The sequence below is a fragment of the Orcinus orca genome, chromosome 5 (assembly GCF_937001465.1).
Source record: "Orcinus orca chromosome 5, mOrcOrc1.1, whole genome shotgun sequence".
NCBI classification, from domain to species: domain Eukaryota; kingdom Metazoa; phylum Chordata; class Mammalia; order Artiodactyla; family Delphinidae; genus Orcinus; species Orcinus orca.
In genome coordinates this window covers 146,773,763-146,796,603 of record NC_064563.1, presented here as the reverse complement: position 1 = coordinate 146,796,603, position 22,841 = coordinate 146,773,763, and the positions used below count along the sequence as shown (strand labels likewise).

Below are 22,841 nucleotides of genomic sequence, written 5' to 3'. Positions count from 1 at the left end.
TTTTGGTTCGGCTCCCATCCACCTGCATCTGAGTGGCGCCTTCCCCGTGATCCTGTCCTCCTCCCTGTGGCAGCCGCTCTGCCTGTGTCTTTGGCAGTTTTTGTGCCAGAGCAAGTTTCCTTCCCCTTCCCCCGAATAGGAGCACCTCAACGGTCTGGGCCCAGGGTAGGACAGGGTTTTTTTGCCGCTTCCCAACACAGCAGTCTTCACTGAGCCCTGGTAGCTCTCGTTCAGTGGGGAAGGGCTCCGGGGGCCTTGGTGCTGTGGCAGTTCCCACTGAGGGTTTGCTCGGTCTACTCTCTCAGTCCACTTACTTCTTAAAAGGTTTTTAAAGTGTAGTGCTAAGAAGGAGGTACTGATTTTGAGTCTGGTTCCAATTACAATATCTAATCAAGAATCAGTGGCATGTTAAAGGCTCCCAGTAGAGAGACGTGGTGAGGAGAATTGGATCCCCGGTGGTTAAAGGTTATAACTTGTGTTGGGCCGTTGTTTCAGTCCAGCTGCTTTTTAGTGGCTGCTACAGTATATGCAGGGCTGCCAGGTTCTGTAACTCCAGAGAGCATTCACACGGGAAAACGGAATTCGCTTTGAGTGTTGCAGCTGTGACTTTGCGGAACTCAGTGGCCTGAAGAGATGCCATATCTGTATGTGGTCTCTCAGGGCTTTGCGGCACTTGGAGTGAAAAGGAAGTAATACCTCTCAAAGCAGTCTTATAACTGGGCAGAATTACAGAAAACTACATGAAAAGCCCTCATATTTTCAGTTCAGCATTTTAGAGTTATGTGACTGTGATATTTGAAGGTGGGATGTTACTAGAGGATGCCATTGTCATGCTCCTCTTATGAGCTAAGCTTTCACATCAGGAAGTGACACTGTTTGGGGTCAGCTCATAGTTTACTAAACTGTCACATCCATCATTCAGAGGCCAAGAACCCCTGAGGGGTGGATTCTGCCCCAAGGTCCCTGTAGGTTTTATTCTAACCAGAAGTTTCACCTCTTTCCCCCTAGACCCGGACACAGAGGTGTGTCTTCACGTGCTGCGCCTTGTCCAGTCTGTGGTGCTGGAGCCAGAAGTCTTCTCCAGGACGGCCTCGGAGATCCGCAGCTCCCTGCCCCTGCAGCGCATCCTGGCCATGGCCAAGAGCCGCAACCCTCACCTGCAGGCCGTGGCCCAGGAGCTCCTGGAGGACCTGCGCACTCTGGAGCGTGATGCGTAAGGGTGCTCAGCGCCGGCATCCTCTCCCTGGGTCCCCACTTTGTCTTCTAAAGCCACCAGCCGTGTGCCATGTGTTACAGATAGCAAATGTGATGCCTAGAGACGGCTGTGTCCTGAGATGTGCCCACCTGACTTGCTCCTGGAAGAGAACGTGCTTGTGGGTGGTGGGTTAATCTTGCCGGAGGTGAGCCTGAGAAAGGGTCTATTTTTCCGTGAAGACCCACATCAGCTGCATCCGGAAGAGGGCCTTCTCAGAGTGGCTCCTGCTGCCCAGGAGACCCTGAGACCTGTCGGTTCCCCCTAAAAGCGGAAGGTTGAATAACCGCCTACCCCGTTGGTCAGCGTTTTCCTGAGATACCTTTCTTGAAAAACAGTTCATTCGGCTCTCTAATAATTATAATTAATTCCCCCCACCAGTTCAAGTTTACCTTTAAATCTTTCGGTGAACCTGCTATTTCAGATGATATTGGACATTTTAGTTCTATATTTTTGTGCCTCTTTTATTTTTGAGTAAAGAAAGTCAGAAGAATCATTGGTGTGCTACAATTATTGTTTTCTGAAATATTATAAACTTGATGTTAGGAAGGTATATATTACAATGCATACGCCCGTGGTTGGTGGAAAAAACCCTCCTTACATTTTTCTGGGTCCTTTGGCTATGAGCTCAGGAGTCCAGTTTTTCTATAACAGTATCATGACAAGGGCCTCATAAATTAGAGCACATGCAGCTGCTTGGAGTTCTTTAAACAATGTGCACGGGTATGTGTACCAGGCCCCTCATCATGTGTCCTTCTCAGCCGCAGAGAACAGAGGAGGATGTGCTCCATTTCTCACAGGTGTCACAACGTGTGAGTGCGGTTCCCTCTCTGGCACTCCTAGAGGCATAGCAGCGCATGCTGTGTCCCTCCGGATGACGCTGCAGGCCCGTGGTCTCTGGGCATCCTGTAGGAGCAGAAACACTTGCAGGCGTCCCATACACATTCGTATGCTGTTTCTGCTTGCTGGCAGTTTGGAACAACTTCATGTTTCTTTTGTCGGCAATGTGCAGTTTATGGCTGAGGCTGAATGAAGGAGCTTACAGGAAGGCACAGTTGCTTGGATTTCACGAGCCGACATATTGTGGAACCTGGCTCATCCGAACCAGAGAAATGTTGTAAAAGGCAGCTTAAAATTCACGGAGGCAGAAATTGGTCCATCTGTGCTGTGTGGCTCTGTAGGTCCTGTTGATTGGCAAATAAAATTGAGAATGTTGTGTTTTTGTTCTTTTCTAGCATAGTATCATTTTCATTTTGGTTATTTGTTTGATAAGGTAACAGGAGATAAACTAGTATAATTAGTTGTGCTGCCTCTAGAAATGCAGGGTCTTTTTCCTGCCAAAGATGGGATCAGCGGCTTATAGAGAAAAATGAAACCGGGCCAAACCCATGAATGTTGCACAGTTTAGGTAATTAGTAGATGGATGTGATTAAGAAGGATACGTTTCTCTTCCTCCTAATTTTAAAGTGCTAAGGATAGCAAGAGTTCTTATGAAAACTCCTTAAGCAAGAAACATGTCATATATATGGAGTCTAAAAAAAATGGTTCTGAAGAAGCTAGGGGCAGGACAGGAACAAAGATGCAGATGTAGAGAATGGACTTGAGGACATAGGGAAGGGGAAGGGGAAGCTGGGACGAAGTGAGAGAGTAGCATGGACATATAAACACTACCAAATGTAAAATAGATAGCTAGTGGGAAGCAGCCGCATAGCACAGGGAGATCAGCTCGGTGCTTTGTGACCACCTAGAGGGGTGGGACAGGGAGGGTGGGAGGGAGGCACAAGAGGGAAGAGAAATGGTGATAAACGTATATGTATAGTGATTCACTTGGTTATACAGCAGAAACTAACACACCATTGTAAAGCAATTATACTCCAATAAAGATATGAAAAAAAAAGAAACATATGTCAAATACATGTTTTGAATGTATATCACAGGAAAAGTACTTAAGGCCAATTTTAAGGAGTGACTAGCCTTTCTAATATTTTTGCTCTTCTTATGAAGGTCAAGGGGAAAATGGGTTCTTCGCTTTTTTTGCATCTAAAGCTCTAAAGAAAACTCAGTTTAAAAAGTATGCATAAAAGCATGTACGTGGCAGTATCTGAGGTCTCTTGTGAATTTTAAAATCAGAAACAAAAATCAGGGACTTCCCTTGGTGCAGTGGTTAGGAATCTGCCTGCCAGTGCAGGGGACATGGGTTTGAGCCCTGCTCTGGGAAGATCCCACATGCCGCGGAGCATCTGGGCCCGTGCGCCACAACTACTGAGCCTGCACTCTAGAGCCCATGCTCTGCAACGAGACAAGCCAGCGCAATGGGAGGCCTGCACACCGCAACAAGGAGTGGCCCTGCTCGCCACAACTAACGGAGGCCCACGCGCAGCAACAAAGACCCAGTGCAGCCAAAAATAAATAAATACATTTATTTAAAAAAAAACCCAAATCAATAAAATGGTACTTTTTTTTTTTCTTTTGCGGTACAGGCCTCTCACTGTTGTGGCCTCTCCCGTTGCGGAGCACAGGTTCCGGATGCGCAGGTTCAGCGGCCATGGCTCACAGGCCCAGCCGCTCCGCGGCATGTGGGATCTTCCCGGACCAGGGCACGAACCCGTGTCCCCTGCATCGGCAGGCGGACTCTCAACCACTGCGCCACCAAGGAAGCCCCCATATATATTTTTTAATAGATCTTTATCGGAGTATAATTGCTTCACAATACCGTGTTAGTTTCTGTTGCACAACAAAGTGAATCAGCCATATGCATACACGTGTCCCCATATCCCCTCCCTCTTGAGCCTCCCTCCCACCCTCCCTATCCCACCCCTCCAGGTGGTCACAAAGCACGGAGCCGATCTCCCTGTGCTAAGCGGCTGCTTCCCACCAGCCAACTGTTTACAGTCAGTAGTGTATATATGTCGATGCTACTCTCACTTCCCCTCAGCTTCGCCCTCCCACCTGACCCGCAATCCCACTGCTGGGCATATACCCTGAGAAAACCATAATTCAAAAAGGTACATATGTCTTTAAATTTTAAAGAATTCCCTTTCTACTTTTTAAGTTAAGGAACTTTTTCCCCTTGGTGCTGTCAGTTTGTATGTAGAGGCATGACACCTGCCATGTCAACAGCCAGACTTCACCCCCCCGCCACCCCTCGACTGGTGATCAGGGCAGTTTCTTGCTGTTCGGTTTCTCATTACCAATCTAGTCTGTCTTCTGTGACATCTGAGAGGAGCCCATCCTGCTAGGATGCAGCTCATTGTGTCTGCTCGTGGCATGAACTGGGATAAGCCTAATGTTATAAGGAGTTCATCTCATCCCAGATATGTATATAGCCCCATGTTTATCACTTATTCCAGAGAATTTTAAAATTAATTAGAGTAGCAAGCATGGCATCACAAGTCTGGGACTTGAAGAAAAGCAGCCGAGGCCTGGAGTCAGACGATGGGCAAAGGAGGAATTTTAATAAAAGTTGTAAATGTGCCCGTTCCACTGATTCTGTAGCTGTATTGCCATGACATGAATATGAATGGAAAAGGTTGGTCAGTACTTTTGTAGGCTTACTGATTTTCTGAGAAGCCCTGAAGTTGAAGTTCACTCTGTTTTCTTCCATGATGTAGATGCTTAGACAGCTTCAGAAGGGCCTCTCTGACCAGCGTAGGGTCTCCAGTATAGACCCTGATACAGTGTAGGAAACAGCATAGGATACAGCATTCTTTGGGGAGAGTGTGGCCTCAGAAGGTGGAGCCAATGAACCTGTTAGAAAGTCTTTGGATACTTTTCAAGTCCAGGCTCAGGTGGGCAGGGCATGGGTCCATCTTTAAGGCCCACAGCTGTCTCTCTGCTCTGAGAATGTGCACATTGAAATTTGTCTCCAGCTGTAGAATGAATGTGCTAGTGCATGTCACACAATGAAGACTGTTTCTGCCTTTTGTTGTTATTTGTAATCCGTCAGGTTTTTTGAATTGTGGTAAAATTTATCACAGAAATGTGGACGGTGAACATAAAATTCACCATTTAAACCATTTTGAAGTGTAGAATTCAGTGGTATTAAATATATTCGCAGTGTTGTGTAACCATCACCACTGTCTGTTGCCAGAACTTTTTATCGTACCAAATAGAAACTCTGTACATTAAACAGTAACTCCTTCTTTTCTTTTCTTTTTTTTTAAAAAAATATGTATTTATTTATTTATTTGGTTGCACCAGGTCTTAGTTGCAGCAGGTGGGCTCCTTAGTTGTGGCTCGTGGGCTCCTTAGTTGTGGCTCACGTGTCACAGTGGTTAAGACTGCACTCCCAATGCAGGGCGCCTGGGTTCGATCCCTGGTCAGGGAACTAGATCCCACATGCGTGCCACAACTGAGAGTTCGCATACCGCAACCAAGGAGCCAGGCGAGCCGCAACTAAATAACTCCTCGTTTTATAACTGCCCTCCTCCCAGCCCTGATATCCTCTGTTCTACTTCCGTCTCTATGAATTTGACCTCTCAAGCACCTCATATAAGTGAAATCAAATATTTGTCCTGGGTCTGGCTTATTTCACTCAGCATAATGTCTTCAGGGTTCGTCCCTGTTGAGCATTAGTCAGAACTTCATTACTTTTTATGGTGTATAAATAGTCCATTGTATCTTTGTAACGCATTTTGTTTATCCATTTATCTGTTGAGGGACACTTGTTTTAACCTTTGGCTATTGTGAATAATGCAGTGAATATTGGTATACAAGTATCTGTTTGAGTTCCTGCTTTCAGGTCTTTTGCATGAGTACCTAAATGTGAAATTGCTATATCATATGGTTTAGGGTTTTCTCTCTATATAAAATCATGTTGTCTCAAATAGTGATAATTTTACTTTTTCCTTTCCAATTTGGACGCCTTTTATTTCTTTTTTCACCCGATTGCTCTGGCTAGGACTTTCAGTACTACGTTGAATAAGAGGGGTGAGACTGTGCACCTTTGTCTTGTTCCTTATATTAAGGGAAAAGGTTTTAATTTTTCACTGTTGAGTATGATGTTAGCTCTGGGCTTGTTGTATTTGGCCTTACAGTGTTGAGGTATGTTCTGTCCATACCCAGTTTGTTGAGAGTTTTTATGATAAATGGATGTTGGGTTTTGCCAAATGCTTTTTCTGCATCTATTGAGATGATCATGTGATTTTTATTCTTCCATTTGTTAATGTGGTATATCACATTGATGGATTTGTGGGTATTGAACTATCCTTGGCATATTGGAATAAATCCCCACTTGATCATGGTGTATGATTCTTTTAATGTGGTGTTGAATTTGGTTTGCTAATGTTTTGTTGAGGATTTTTGCATCTATGCCCAGGGATATTGGCCTGTAGTTTCTTTTTTGGTGGCATCCTTGTCTGGTTTTGGTATCAGGGTAGTATTGGCTTTGTAAAATGAATTTGGGAGCATTCCCCCCTCTTCAGTTTTCTGGAAGAGTTTGAGAAGGATAGGTATCAAATCTTCTTTGAATTTTTGGTAGAATTCACCAGTGAAGCCATCTGGTCCTGGACTTTTGTTTGTAGAGAGTTTTTTTGGATTACTGTTCAGTTTCCTTACTAGTGGTCAGTCTATTCAAATTTTCTATTTCTCCATAATTCTGTCTTGGAAGATTGTATGTTTCTAGGAATTTATCCATTTTTTTTAATTTCGGCTAATTCTAAGGTCCAATTTGTTGGCATATAATTGTTCATAGTAGTCTCGTGATTCTTTGTATTTCTTTGGTATCAGTTGTCATTTCCCCTCTTTCACCTCTGAATTTATTTGAGCCTTCTCTCTTTTTTCTTAGTGAGCTTATCTAAAGGTTTGTCAATTTTATCTTTTCCAAGAACCAGCTCTTAGTTTCACTGATTTTTTTTCTATGTCTGTTTTAGTCTCTATTTCATTTATTTCCACTTTGATCTTTATTATTTCCTTCCTTCTACTAACTTTGGGTTTTGTTTGTTCTAGTTCCTTCAGGTGTAAAGTTAGATTGTTTGAGATTTTTCTTGTGTCTTGAGGTAGGGCTGTATCGCTATGAGCTTCCCTCTTAGAACTCCTTTAATGTATTCCAGAGATTCTGCTATGTTGTATTTCCATTTTCATTTGTCTCAGGTATTTTTAAATTTCTCCTTTGATTTATTTGTTGACTCATTGGTTGTTCAGGAGCATGTTGTTAATCACCACCTATTTGTAATTTTTCCAGTTTTCTTGTAATTGATTTCTAGCTGTATGTCATTGTGGTCAGAAAAGATGCTTAATATGTCTTCAGTCTTCTTAAATTTGCCCAGGCTTGTTTTGTGGTCTAGGATGTGATGTATCCTGGAGAATGTTCCCTGTGCACTTGAGAAGAATGTACTGCTGCTTTTGGATGGAATGTTCTCTCTCTCTATATATATCTATTAAGTCCATCTAGTCTAATGTGTCATTTAAGGCCAGTGTTTCCTTATTAATTTTCTGTCTGGATGATCTATCCATTGATATAATTGGGGTGTTAAAGTTCCCCAACTATTATTGTATTGCTGTCAGTTTCTCCCTTTGGGTGTGTTAAGCACCTATGTTGGGTGCATAAATATTTATAAATATTATGTCTTCTTGTTGGATTGACTGCTTTTTCATTATGTAATGCTCATTTTTGTCCTTTATTAGTCTTTGTTTTAAAGTGTATTTTGTGTGATGAAGTGTAGTTATCCTAGCTTTCTTTTGGTTTCCATTTGCATCATAAGACATTTAAACATTAAACATAATTTACATTTAAAGTAATTATTGATAGCTATGTACTTATTGCCATTTTGTTATTTGTTTTCTGGCTGTTTTGTAGTTCCACTGTGTTCCTTTCTTCCTCTCTTGCTTTCTTTCCTTGTGATTTGAAGGACTTTCTGTAGTGTTATGCTTAGATTCCTTTCTCATTGTTTTTGGTTTATCTAATAGGTTTTGCCTTGTGGTTACCATGAGGCTCACATGTAACAGCTTATATATATATACATATATATATATATATATATATGTATATATATATAGTCAGTCTCTTTTAGGTTGATGGCAAGTTAAGTTTTTTTTTTAACATCTTTATTGGAGTATAATTGCTTTACAATGGTGTGTTAGTTTCTGCTGTATAACAAAGTGAATCAGCTATACGTATACATATATCCCCATATCTCCTCCCTCTTGCATCTCCCTCCCACCTTCCCTATCCCCTGCCTCTAGGTGGACACAAAGCACCAAGCTGATCTCCCTGTGCTATGTGGCTGCTTCCCACTAGCTATCTATTTTACATGTGGTAGTGTATATATGTCCATGCCACTCTCTCACTTCATCCCAGCTTACCCTTGCCCCTCCCTGTGTCCTCAGTTCTGTTCTCTACGTCTGCATCTTTATTCCTGTCCTCCCCCAGGTTCTTCAGAACCTTTTTTTTTTTAATTCCATATATATGTGTTAGCATACAGTATTTGTCCTTCTCTTTCTGACTTACTTCACTCTGTATGACAGACTCCAGGTCCATCCACCTCACTACAAATAACTCAATTTAGTTTCTTTTTATGGCTAAGTAATATTCCAGTGTATATATGTGCCACATCTTCTTTATCCATTCATCTGTCGATGGACACTTAGGTTGCTTCCATGTCCTGGCTATTGTAAGTAGAGCTGCAGTGAACATTGTGGTACATGAATCTTTATGAATTATGGTGTTCTCAGGGTATATGCCCAGTAGTGGGATTGCTGGGTCGTATGGTAGTTCTATTTTTCGTTTTTTAAGGAACCTCCATACTGTTCTCCATAGTGGCTATATCAATTTATGTTCCCACCAACAGTGCAAGAGGGTTCCCTTTTCTCCACACCCTCTCCAGCATTTATTGTTCGTAGATTTTTTGATGATGGCCATTCTGACCAGTGTGAGGTGATACCTCATTGTAGTTTTGATTTGCATTTCTCTAATGATTAGTGATGTTGAGCATCCTTTCATGTGTTTGTTGGCAATCTGTATATCTTCTTTGGAGAAATGTCTATTTAGGTCTTCTGCCCATTTTTGGTTTGGGTTGTTTGTATTTTTGATATTGAGCTGTGTGAGCTGCTTGTATATTTTGGAGATTAATCCTTTGTCAGTTGCTTCATTTGTAAATATTTTCTCCCATTCTGAGGGTTGTCTTTTCATCTTGTTTATGGTTTCCTTTGCTGTGCAAAAGCTTTTAAGTTTCATTAGGTCCCATTGGTTTATTTTTTTTTAATTTCCATTTCACTAGGAGATGGGTCAAAAAGGATGTTGCTGTGATTTATGTCATAGAGTGTTCTGCCTATGTTTTCCTCTTAAAGAGTTTTATAGTACCTGGGCCTTACATTTAGGTCTTTAATCCATTTTGAGTTTATTTTTGTGTATGGTGTTAGGGAGTGTTCTAATTTCATTCTTTTACATGTAGCTATCCAGTTTTCCCGGCACGACTTATTGAAGAGGCTGTCTTTTCTCCACTGTATATTCTTGCCTCCTTTATCAAAAATAAGGTGACCATATGTGCGTGGGTTTCTCTCTGGGCTTTCTATCCTGTTCCATTGATCTATATTCCTGTTTTTGTGCCAGTACCATACTGTCTTGATTACTGTAGCATTGTAGTATAGTCTGAAGTCCGGGAGCCTGATTCCTCCAGCTCCGTTTTTCTTTCTCAAGATTGCTTTGGCTATTCGGGGTCTTTTGTGTTTCCATACAAATTGTGAAATTTTTTGCTCTAGTTCCATGAAAAATGCCAGTGGTAGTTTGATGGGGATTGCACTGAATCTGTAGATTGCTTTGGGTAGTAGAGTCATTTTCACAATATTGATTCCTCCAATCCAAGAACATGGTATACCTCTCCATCTGTTTGTATCATCTTTAATTTCTTTCATCAGTGTCTTATAGTTTTCTGCATACAGGTCTTTTTTCTCCTCAGGTAGGTTTATTCCTAGGTATTTTATTCTTTTTTGTTGCAGTGGTAAATGGGAGTGTTTCCTTAATTTCTCTTTCAGATTTTTCATCATTAGTGTATAGGAATGCAAGAGATTTCTGTGAATTAATTTTGTATCCTGCTACTTTACCAAATTCATTGATTAGCTCTAGTAGTGTTCTGGTAACATCTTTAGGATTCTCTATGTATAGTATCATGTCATCTGCAAACAGTGACAGCCTTACTCTTCTTTTCTGATTTGGATTCCTTTTATTTCTTTTTCATCTCTGATTCCTGTGGCTAAAACTTCCAAAACTATGTTGAATAAGAGTGGTGAGAGTGGGCAACCTTGTCTTGTTCCTGATCGTAGTGGAAATGCTTTCAGTTTTTCACCATTGAGGACAATGTTGGCTGTGGGTTTGTCATATATGGCCTTTATTATGTTGAGGTTAGTTCCTTCTGTGTCTACTTTCTGGAGGGTTTTTTTTTTTATCATAAATGGGTGTTGAATTTTGTCAAAAGCTTTTTCTGCATCTGTTGAGATGATCATATGGTTTTTATTCTTCAATTTGTTAATATGGTGTATCGCATGGATTGGTTTGTGTATACTGAAGAATCCTTGCATTCCTGGGATAAATCCCACTTGATCATGGTGTATCATCCTTTTAATGTGCTGCTGGATTTTGTTTGCTAGTATTTTATTGAGGTTTTCTGCATCTATGTTCATCAGTGATCTTGGCCTGTAGTTTTCTTTCTTTGTGACATCTTTGTCTGGTTTTGGTATCAGTGTGATGGTGGCCTCGTAGAATGAGTTTGGGAGTGTTCCTCCCTCTGCTATATTTTGGAAGAGGTTGAGAAGCATAGGTGTTAGCTCTTCTCTAAATGTTTGATAGAATTTGCCTGTGAAGCCATCTGGTCCTGGGCTTTTGTTTGTTGGAAGGTTTTTAATCACAGTTTCAATTTCAGTGCTTGTGATTGGTCTGTTTACATTTTCTATTTCTTCCTGGTTTAGTCTCGGAAGGTTGTGCTTTTGTAAGAATTTGTCCATTTCTTCCAGGTTGTCCATTTTATTGGCATATCGTTGCTTGTAGTAATCTCTCATGATCCTTTGTATTTCTGCAGTGTCAGTTGTTACTTCTCCTTTTTCATTTCTAATTCTATTGATTTGAGTCTTCTACCTTTTTTTTCTTGATGAGTCTGGCTAATGGTTTATCAATTTTATCTTCTCAAAGAATCAGCTTTTAGTTTTATTCATCTTTGCTATCGTTTCCTTCATTTCTTTTCCATTTATTTCTGATCTGATCTTTATGAGTTCTTTCCTTCCGCTAACTTTTGTTCTTCTTTCTCTAATTGCTTTAGGTGTAAGGTTAGGTTGTTTATTTGAGATGTTTCTTATTTCTTGAGGTAGGATTGTATTGCTATAAACTTCCCTCTTAGAACTGCTTTGGCTGCATCCCATAGGTTTTGGATCATTGTGTTTTCATTGTCATTTGTTTCTAGGTATTTTTTGATTTCCTCTTTGATTTCTTCAGTGATCTCTTGGTTACTGAGTAATGTATTGTTTAGCCTCCATGTGTTTGTATTTTTTACAGATTTTTTCCTGTAATTGATATCTAGTCTCATAGCGTTGTGGTCAGAAAAGATACTTGATACGATTTCAGTTTTCTTAAATTTACCAAGGCTTGATTTGTGACCCAAGATATGATCTGTCCTGGAGAATGTTCCATGAGCACTTGAGAAGAAAGTGCATTCTGTTGTTTCTGGATGGAGTGTCCTATAAATATCAATTAAGTCCATCTTGTTTAATGTATCATTTAAAGCTTGTGTTTCCTTATCTATTTTCATTGTGGATGATCTGTCCATTGGTGAAAGTGGGGTGTTAAAGTCCCCTACTATTATTGTGTTACTGTCGATTTCCCGTTTTATGGCTGTTAGCGTTTGCCTTATGTTTTGAGGTGCTCCTATGTTGGGTGCATAGATATTTACAATTGTTATATCTTCTTGTTGGATTGATCCCTTGATCATTATGTAGTGTCCTTCTTTGTCTCTTGTAATAGTCTTTTTTTTAAGGTCTATTTTGTCTGATATGAGAATTGCTACTCCAGCTCTCTTTTGATGCCCATTTTCATGGAATATCTTTTTCCATCCCCTCACTTTCAGTCTGTATGTGTCCCTAGGTCTGAAGTGGGTCTTTTGTAGACAGCATATATATGGGTCTTGTCTTTGCATCCATTCAGCCAGTCTATGTCTTTTGGTTGGAGCATTTAATCCATTTATGTAAGGTAATTATTGGTATGTATGTTCCTATTACCATTTTCTTAATTGTTTTGGGTTTGTTATTGTAGGTCTTTTCTTTCTCTTGTGTTTCCTGCCTAGAGAAGTTCCTTTAGCATTTGTTGTAAAGCTGGTTTGGTGGTGCTGAATTCTCTTAGCTTTTGCTTGTCTGTAAAGGTTTTAATGTCTCTGTTGAATCTGAATGAGATCCTTGCTGGGTAGAGTAGTCTTGGTTGTAGGTTTTTCTCTTTCATCACTTTAAATATGTCCTCTCACTCCCTTCTGGCTTGCAGAGTTTCTGCTGAAACATCAGCTGTTAACTTTATGGAGATTCCCTTGTGTGTTATTTGTTGCTTTTCCCCTGCTGCTTTTAATATTTTTTCTTTGTATTTAATTTTTGATAGTTTGATTAATATGTGTCTTGGTGTGTTTTTCCTAGGGTTTATCCTGTATGGGAGTCTCTGTGCTTCCTGGACTTGGGTGACTATTCCTTTCCCATTTTAGGGAAGTTTTCTACTATAATCTCTTCAAATATTTTCTTAGTCCCTTTCTTTTTCTCATCTTCTTCTGGGACCCCTGTAATTCAAATGTTGGTGCATTTAATGTTGTCCCAGAGGTCTCTGAATCTGTCCTCAATTCTTTTCATTCTTTTTTCTTTGTTCGGCTCTGTGGTGTTCTGCTCTGTGGTGGTTTCCACTATTTTATCTTCCAGGTCACTTATCCGTTCTTCTGCCTCAGTTATTCTGCTGTTGATCCCTTCTAGGGAATTTTTATTTTCATTCATTGTGTTGTTCATCACTGTTTGTTTGCTCTTTATTTCTTCTAGGTCCTTGTTAAATGTTTCTTGCATTTTCTCTATTCTATTTCCAGGATCTTGGATCATCTTTACTATCATTACTCTGAATTCTTTTTCAGGTAGACTGCCTAGTTCCTCTTCATTTGTTTGGTCTGGTGGGTTTTTACCTTGTTCCTTCATCTGCTGTGTATTTCTCTGTCTTCTCATTTTGCTTAACTTACTGTGTTTGGGGTCTCCTTTTCACAGGCTGCAGGTTCGTAGTTCCTGTTGTTTTTCGGTGTCTGCCTCCAGTGGGTAAGGTTGGTTCAGTGGGTTGTGTAGGCTTCCTGCTGGAGGGGGACTGGTGCCTGTGTCCTGGTGGGTGAGGCTGGATCTTGCCTTTCTGGTGGGCAGGACTGCGTCCAGTGGTGTGTTTTGGGGTGTCTGTGAATTTATTATGATTTTAGGCAGCCTCTCTGCTAATGGGTGGGGTTGTGTTCCTGTCTTCCTAGTTGTTTGGAATGGGGTGTCCAGCACTGTAGCTTGCTGGTCGTTGAGTGGAGCTGCGTCTTAGCGTTGAGACGTAGATCTCTGGAGAGCTCTCACTGATTGATATTACGTGGGGTCGGGAGGTCTCTGGTGGCCCAGTGTCCTGCTCGGCTCTCCTACCTCAGAGGCTCAGGCCTCACCCATGGTTGGAGCACCAAGACCCTGTCAGCCACAAGGCTCAGAAGAAAAGGGAGAAAAAAGAAAGAAAGAGAAATAAATAAATAAAATTAAGTTATTAAAATGAAAAAAAGAAAAAAGTAATAAAAAGAGAAAAAGAAGAGAGCAACCAAACCAATAAAGAAATCCACCAATGATAATAAGCGCTAAAAACTATACCAAGAACAAAAAAGGGACAGACAGAACCCGAGGACAAATGGTAAAAGCAAACCTCTACAGACAGAATCACACAAAGAAGTGTCACATACACCCTCACAGAAAGAGACAAAGAAAATATATATATATTTCTATATTAAAAAAAGGAAGAGAGCCACCAAATCAATAAACAAACCTACCAATGATAACAAGCGCTAAAAACTAAACTAAGAAAAACATAAAAATCAGAAACTAGTCAGTTGCATACAGCAAACCCCAAGTCTACAGTTGCTCCCAAAGTCCACTGCCTCAATTTTGGGCTGATTCGTTGTCTATTCAGGTATTCCACAGATGCAGGGTACCTCAGGTTGATTGTGGAGATTTAATCCGCTGCTCCTGAGGCTGCTGGGAGAGATTTCCCTTCCTCTTCTTTGTTCGCACAGCTCCCGGGGTTCAGCTTTGGATTTGGCCTGCCTCTGTGTGCAGATGACCCTCTGACGTCTTTTGGGAAGTCTGAGTTCTTCTGCCAGCGTTCAGTAGGTGTCCTGTAGGAGCTGTTTCACAAGTAGATGTATTTTTGATGTATTTGTGGGGAGGTTGGTGATCTCCACGTCTTACTCCTCTGCCGTCTTGAAGATCCCCCTAGGAAAACTAGTGCTTTGATCTTGGACCAGGCAGTTAGCTTCTCTGTGCCTCAGATTTCCTTTCGTGCAGTACCTCCTCACCCCAGAGGCCCAGTCAGGTGCGAGGGAAGGGCTGTCGCTCACAGGCTGGCACAGGACTGAATTCAGCAAGTTAAGTTTGAACACATTCTAAAACTCTGCATTTTCACTCCCCTGCCCAGCCTGTGCTTTAAGTTTTTGATGTCACGTTTTACATCTTTTTGTTTTGTGTATCCCTTAATTAAATGTCGTTATAGTTATTTTTACTACTTTTGTCCTTTACCCTTCATACTAGCTCTGTAAGTGATTAATCTACTTTCTTAATTATATACTTAACCTTTACCAAGTAAGATTTTTCCTTTTATATGTTTTCTTGTTACTAATTGGTGCCCTTTCTTTTCGGCTTAAAGAAGTCCATTTAACTTTTTTTGTAGGGTTGGTTTAGTGGTGATAAACTCTTTTAGCTTTTGCTTGTCTGGAAAGCACTTTTATCTCTTCTTCAATTCTGAATGATAACCTTGCTGGGCAGAGTATTCTTGGTTGGAAGTTTTTTTCCTTTGAATATATCATGCCACTCCCCTCTGGCCTGCAAAGTTTCTGCAGAGAAATCTTCTAATAGGCTTATGGGGGCTCGTTATATGTAAAAGTTGTTTTTCTATTGCTGCTTTTAAGATTCTCTCTTTCCTGTTCACTTTTGACATTTTAATTATAATGTGCCTTGGTGTGGGTCTCTCTGGACTCATTGTATTTTGATCTTTCTGGGATTCCTGGATCTGATGTGTTTTCTGCTGGGGAGTCACGGAGCGCTTTGACAACACGTTAAACTGCTCTGCACAGAAATGCCTGTAAGCACACATGAGCCATTTCCTGTACAATTTCTGGGAGTTTGTGGGAACCCACCATCAATAGCTCGTAAGGACCTCTTGCTCTGGACGTGAGAGTCATGTTTGTTGAGTTCCTGTGGCCTAGTGCAGTGCCAGCCATGTAACGAGGCCCTCTGGCATGAAAAGCATTTGATAGCGTCATGCTCTCTGTGAAACTGTGAGGTTTCCCACACTGACGTCAGCCCTGCAACTGCACGCAGAGCATTTGGTTTCCTGGTGGCCGTCAGGGCTTGTGTCCAGTTTGTACCAGCCCAGTGTTCACAGCCACTTTCTGTGGGTGAGGGGACGAGCCCAGGGAGGCCACACTGCCTGCCCACGTGGCCCAGCCATGATTCGAGCTTGCATCCCTTTTTGGTAGCCCTTAATCACGATGTGATGTCACCTCCACCTCCTGGGGTGTGTGTCCACCATTGTCTGTGGTCACTTGTTCTCCACACCAGGGTCGGGTCCTACTCTTGGGCTTTCATAGTTCTGGTGACCTGCAGTTTAGATCCCTCTGGCACCCTCTTTGGCCACCATGCCTGGATGCTACCAGCAGGCCCACGGGGTCACAGAGGGTGGGAAGGAAGGGAGGCAGAGGACAGCGGCCAGACGTCAACCAGTTACGCCTTCTGCCCAACCCCCACGTGGTGTTTAGACAGCACGTGCTCACACATGACAGGTGCCCGTGGCTGCCTGATCACATGATAGCAGTCAGAGATAGGGAGAGATGGAGATGAATCGTCAGCATTAAAAACGTTGACTTTTATTTTAACATCTTTATTGGAGTATAATTGCTTTACAATGGTGTGTTAGTTTCTGCTGTATAACCAAGTGAATCAGTTATACATATATTCCCATATCTCTTCCCTCGTGCGTCTCCCTCCCTCCCACCCTCCCTATCCCACCCCTCTAGGTGGTCACAAACCACCCAGCTGATCTCCCTGTGCTATACGGCTGCTTCCCACTAGCTATCTACCTTACGTTTGGTAGTGTATATATGTCCGTGCCACTCTCTCACTTTGTCCCAGCTTACCCTTCCCCCTCCCCGTGTCCTCAAGTCCATGCTCTAGTAGGCCTGTGACTTTATTCCCGTCTTGCCCCTAGGTTCTTCATGACCATTTTTTCCCTTATGTTCCATATATATGTGTTAGCATACAGTATTTGTTTTTCTCTTTCTGACTTACTTCACTCTGTATGACAGACTCTAGGTCCATCCACCTCACTACAAATAACTCAAATTTGTTTCTTTTTATGACTGAGTAATATTCCATTGTATATATGTGCCACATCTTCTTTATCCATTCATCTGTTGATGGACACTTAGGTTGCTTCCATGTCCTGGCTATTGTAAATAGAGCTGCAGTGAACATTGTGGTACATGACTCTTTTTGAATTATGGTTTTCTTAGGGTATATGCCCAGTAGTGGGATTGCTGGGTCATATGGTAGTTCTATTTTTAGAAAAACGTTGACTTCTAAAAGGTTCTGTTCAGTATTTGCAGGTCAGTTTACAAAATTAATATTTATTCCTATTTCAGGATCACTACAGCCTGTCTTGCCTTTGCCTGGAATAACTGAGTATTTCTCTCTTTCAGTCTTTCTTTGAGATCCCGTAGAGCTGAGACAGATGAGGCCAGGAGCAGACAAACTCTCCTACCTGCTCTAGTCCAAAAGCCAGCTCAGGCGTGGCTGGGATTGGAGGTAGTTGGCCTCCTGCCCCCCCACCCCCCGCTCTGGGGCGGGGCCATGGGGGCCAGAGGGGAGGTGACCCCTGGCACGAAGGACTGGTGCTTTTTCTTTTCTTTTTCTTTTTCTCCTTGTTCTTTTCGTTTGTTTGTTTTTTGTTTTTGCGGTACGCGGGCCTCCCACTGTTGTGGCCTCTCCCGTTGCAGAGCACAGGCTCCGGACGTGCAGGCTCAGCGGCCATGGCTCACGGGCCCAGCCGCTCCGCGGCATGTGGGATCTTCCCGGACCGGGGTACGAACCTGTGTCCCCTGCATCAGCAGGTGGACGCTCAACCACTGCACCACCAGGGAAGCCCCTCTCCTTGTTCTTTAACCAAATGCCAATAGAGGAGAAATAAAGGGGCAGCTGAAGCTTGGAAGATATCATCTAAGGGCAGAGGGGAGCAAGCCCCTTGGGTTGGCACAAGGTTCATGAAAAGTGTGTTTTTCCGGGCCCTGAAGCATCAAAGCTGTTTTTTGAGGTGAACCGTTTTCATGACAATCTGTATATAAACAACACATCACACACTTGCTGCCCTTATACGTTGTACTTGGCACGTTTAACTCTTCTTGGTGAGTCAGGGTAGCCACCAGCCAGGAAGCAAGTCCCAGATCCTTAGTGCTACACTTGGTATTTGAACACACTTCTTCCAGTTACGAGGGTAGGAGGTGCTTTTCGGGTTGGGATGAGTTTCTTGCCTCCGGGTGCCTCCCGGTTATGGGGGGCAGCAGCACCTCTGTTGGCCCGAGTGCCTGTTGGTCAGAAGTGGTTCAGGTGTGGTTCTGATCAGGTGCAGGGAGTGGCGGGGCCTTTCCACCCCAATGGGACTGTGATCCTGGCATGGCTGCAGCCTGGGGCAGTGCTGGGTCCGGAGCGTGGCCATGTGGCACCAAGACCTTGGGCTTCTCCCGTCAGGTTCCCTGGTCTGTAGGAAAGTGCCCTGGGGGAGCAGCAGAGCCCCCACCCTGCACTGCTGGCGCCCAGCAGCCCCTGCTTCTCTGCCGTCTTGGTTCTCATGCACCTCGACTGGGAGGGGAGGAGTGACCTGCCCTTTGGAGGCCTCTGCGGCTGCGGCCCTGGGCTCCTGCTGACCTCATGCTCTGGAGTTTATCCTCCTCTGGAGCACTCATGCTGCTGGATGGCCGGGACACCGTGGCTGAAGCCACAAAGGCCACTTTCCTGTGGCCTCTGCTCCTCTGCTTCTCTCCCCACACGCACACCAGTGTGGACTCTCCCCGCATCCCTGCCCCCCAGCACTCCCTGCTCGGACACGGGTCGAGTTCAGTGATGATGTCCCTGGAAGGTCTGTGAGTGGTTGCAGCCCCAGATCTTGTCTGTGAGTGTGTGTATCCGTGTGCATGTGTATCCATGTGTGTGCATCTCTAAGTGTGTGTGCACGCGTGCATGTGTGTCTGTGTGCCTGCGTGGGATTTGTCATCCCTTTCTGCGACGCTAAGCAGGTGTATTGGCTCTGGTCCAGCCAGGTTACCCTCTTACGCCTGTTCTCCAAGCCCATGAAATCCTGGAAGAAATTTGGCCACAAATAAGAAAACCCAAGTCTCTAGGTATAGATTTTTTTCCAGGAGTGGAAGGGAAGCACGTAAAAGAATAAAAATCCGGAAGCAGCAGCATCCTTGGAGATTGTCCTCCAGGGAGCGGCACAGGGGGGAGGGCTGGCTCACTGACACCACGCACTTGGCTGGCCTGGGGCTGCCCTTTGTCACCTGTTTCTTGTCTGAATGGACCTGTCACAGGGGGGTTGTTATTTTCTATCTGATGTTGAGGTCATGAGTTTCCAGTGCAGAGCTAAGGAAACCCAGAGTAAGACAGGGCCTCTGCTGAGGAGGCTGGACTAGGGTTCAGAGTGGACATTTGTCCTCCTGTCCCCCTCACTCTGTGTCCCCATGTAAGGTGGGGTTAGGGTTTCTGTGCTCGCAGGAGGGCTGTGGCTGCAGGACTTCCGGTGGCGCTGAATACACTTTCCTCCCGCGTTTCTGGGGATGTATATCTGTTTTGCTGTTTCTGACTGTGGACCAAGTGTGCTGTGCTCAGACGTGAGGCCAGGCTTAAGGGAGCAGTGACAGGTGACGGGGCCCTGGCCCTGCAGGACAGACCTGAAGCTCCCTGCTCATCTGAGGCCAGGTTTGCATTTCCCCTTAAACCCAGCAGCCAGGTGACCGGGGTCCTGGGCGGAGGGCCGGCCTGGGCAGAAGCCCCTCTGCTCCCCACGGTCCTATGACCTCGAGCCCCTTTCTGAACCTTGTTTTCCTTCCTGTGCTGGAAAAACTGCCGCTCCTGGAAGCTGCCTGGAGGAAAGCTCTGTCTTGAGGTCAGGGAGCAGGAGTGAGAGGGAAATGAGCAGACCAGGCCCTGGCTGGCGGCGCAGCCTCTGGGATGAGGGTCCCCGTCTCGGAGCCCCGCCCAGGCCGGACGCTGCCTCGCGCCCCGTGGATGTCACAGCTGCCTGTTGTCTCTGGGCTCCTGATGCTGTCGTCTCGCAGGAGACACTGGCCAGGCTCTGGCAGGTGAGAAGCCTTCCTGTTTGTCCTGCAGTTAGTCACAGTGACTGTGGCCAGGACACACTGTCTGCGCCAGTTAATCCCCAGTGCCCGCCGGTGGCCCCGGGCTTGCACAACCGGCCATCGGGGAGCAGGACGGCTTGTCCTTTCCCTGTAGTCTGCCACCCCTGCCCTGCTCGGCACACGCTTCCTCTGTTCCAGGTCCTTCTGGAGCATTTCGGTCTGGGCTACGCTCTGCCCTGCTGCTCCGGAGGGGCAGCCTTTGTCACAGTGGACAGCTCTGTTTCCGCCGGGAGCGCTTGGCCTCCTTCCAGGGCCGCTGCTCCCCAGTTTCCTCGTCCAGAGAGGATGGCCTGGGGGCTGGGGAGGAGGGCGGTCTGAGCCCCTGGCCGGGTGAAGGGGCACAATCTATCTGCATTTCTCTAGCGCCCCCCAGGCACGTGAGAGCTGGGAGGTGGGACTCCGGCCAGGGACCCAGACGGCCCTGCAGACAGTGCTCGCTGGGGGCAGGGGACGCTGCCTAAAGGGCGGGCCTGTCCTGAGGCAGTGTCCCTGTGGAGGCTGGACGGGGCGGCCTGGCCTCACAGCCCCACAGCCTGACCAGCGGGGCGGCGTCCCCACTCCCCTGCCCTACTGCTGGCCCTTGGCCTGTGCCCGGCAGTGGGGACTTGTCTGAGATTGCCCTGATTCTCCTCCGCTGCCCAGTGCCTCACAAGGCCGTCCATCTGATGTCTGCCATCTGCCCCCATGCCTTCTAAAGGGCGTCGATTAGGGGAAAGGCTGCTGGGGGTTTCGTAGTGTTTGCAGCCTGGCACCCTGAGAGCTTTTCAGCCCAGGGTGTTTCTCCACGTGGCCTCAAGCAGCTCCGTCTCTTGTGGGCTGAGGCTCTGAGCCCTGGACCCTGGGTCATCTTCACTCTGGCCACTGCTGTCCGCGGGTGTGGCTGGCCGTGCCCCAGCTGCCCGGTCCTTCGCCCTCTCCCCAGGCTCCTTGACAGGCCAGTGGGACCACCTGGCCAGCATCCAGGGGCAGGGCACACACTGCCTGCTCCCCCGCTCCTCAGAGGCCCCCGAGCTTTAGTTGCAGCTCTGGTCTGAATATTTGTGTCCCCCCCCCACCCCGCCAAGATTCACGTGTTGAAACCCTGGCCCCCAAAATGATGGCATTAGGAGGTGGGACCTTTGCCTCATGATGGGACGGTGCCCTTACAGGAGAAGAGAGATGACCTCTTTCTGTCCCGTGTGAGAACACAGCCGGAAGGACGTAGCCACCTCTGAACCAGGATGCGGTCCTCACCAGACGCTGCATCTGTGGGTACCTCCGTCTTGGGCGTCCAGCCTCCTGTCTGTTGTGTGGACCGCCCACCCGTGGTGGTCTGTTATAGCAGCCGTAGAGATGATCGACAGTAGTGCACGAGGTAGCTGTGTTCCTTCTGGCCCCCAGCCACCCCTCTTCCTTGGGATTCTCCAGAAACACACCAGGGTCTGCTCATGAGCCCTGTTTGTTCTGCTGCAGAGGAGCCCGGGGGGTCCAGCAGACACCCTTGTCCTGCCCAGTGAGCCTGGAGTGTATCTGAACCACCCGGGCGCTCACACTTGGAGGGAGGTATGACAGCAGGTGCACAGACGGGCAGGCCATTCTGAGACCTGCTGTCCACGTCCCCTCCTCCCCGGGGGCTCCCCCTAGTGCTGGGCATCCTCCCATGGGACGACTCAACGTCAGGCCTCTGCTCCGGCCCTGGGCTACACCCTGCAGCCTCGGACCCAAAAGTCAGGGTCAGAACGCAAGTCAATCGTCAAAGTACCCGGGCAGACGGTCTCCATGAGCTCAACACATCCCCCCAAGCCTGGGCCTTGTCTGAGCCCTGGGTGCCTCCCCCAGACCCTCTGGGCAAAGACTGAAGTTGTCAATTCTTTTACAGGTAAGGAAACTGAGGTTTTGAGAGGTTAAGTGCTGTGTCCCATGTCACATTTCTAGGAAGAGTGGGTTGGGGCTTGAGTCGGCAGTTAGACGGTAGAACCTTGGCCGAATAGGAGGAGTTGGGGCTTCGGAAGGAGCACAGATGAGGCGCTGCCTGAGCTGGGCTCTGCACGATGCTCACGGCTCTGCTGAGGACTCGGGGGACGGCGTCATACGGGAAGAGCGGGCTCTGGGCAGAGCCCCCAGGGCATTGCTTGGAGGGGAGTGGGAGCTGCAGGGTGTCCCGAGGCCTGGATGGCCAGCCAGGGCCTGCGTGGCCTCGAAGCTTCTGTCTCGTCTCCCCATCAGGCTGTAGTCTTGGGTCCCAGCGTCTGGACAGATGAAGCACCGCATCCAGTGAACGGTGCTGCGTTCAACTGAAGGCCGCCTACCCTCAGGTGGAGAGCTCGGCGGGGAGGCCATCCCGAGGGAAGCTGGGGAAACCAGCGGACACAGACGCAGGGCTCGGTGTTTGGAATGTCCCAGAACGTTCCCTAGTGGATGGCCAGCAGCTGCTCCGGTGAGGCAGGCCCTGGCGCCGTGCGGTGGGGTGACACACGCAGCAGCACAATGGCCGTGTCGCTCCTGGGGGCAGCCCAGGAAAGGGAGGGCCCCTGCCAGAGCTCTCTCCAGAAATCACAGGCTGCCCCGGGGGCCGTGGGCCGCGCTCTCTGGGTCAGGTGGCAGGGGTGATAGGAACAGGTCTGCGGGGGTGTTCTTTCTGGGCAGAAATCTCCTTGGCACAAACACCTTTCCTGCTGCTACCGGAGAGAGAAGGGAGCCGCAGTGCGGCCCTGGCCCTGTGTGGGAGCCTGGCCAGCGGTGGACACAGGTCCTTCAGGGCCAGTGGGCAGCGAGGGCTGGCAGGAAGGGCAGTGCCCTGCCAGGAGAGGGGCCCTGTCTGAGCGTGGGCGCCGAGGGCAGGTGAGGGCAGGGCTGCTCCCTGGCGGCGGAAGTTTCCAGCATCGCACTGCCCTGGACCAGCTTCTCCCTGGCTGTGCCCTTTCTGGAGATTGGTCCCCACCCCTGCCTAGAGACAGACGTCAGCAAGGCCTGCGCTT

General features: G+C 46.4%; 1 protein-coding gene across 7 annotated transcripts in view; it reads left to right on the top strand.

Annotated features, from left to right (window-relative positions):
* HSF2BP (heat shock transcription factor 2 binding protein) overlaps positions 1 to 1,745 on the top strand; it is an 82,475-nt gene extending 80,730 nt beyond the window's left edge. For all 7 annotated transcript variants that reach the window (XM_033418416.2, XM_033418415.2, XM_004264602.4 and 4 more), the window contains one exon: positions 1,009 to 1,745. In XM_033418416.2, the coding sequence (XP_033274307.1) occupies positions 1,009 to 1,217 (209 nt within the window). In that variant the 3' untranslated portion in view covers positions 1,218 to 1,745. The remainder of the gene's footprint in view (positions 1 to 1,008) is intronic.
* The last annotated feature ends 21,096 nt before the right edge of the window (positions 1,746 to 22,841 follow it).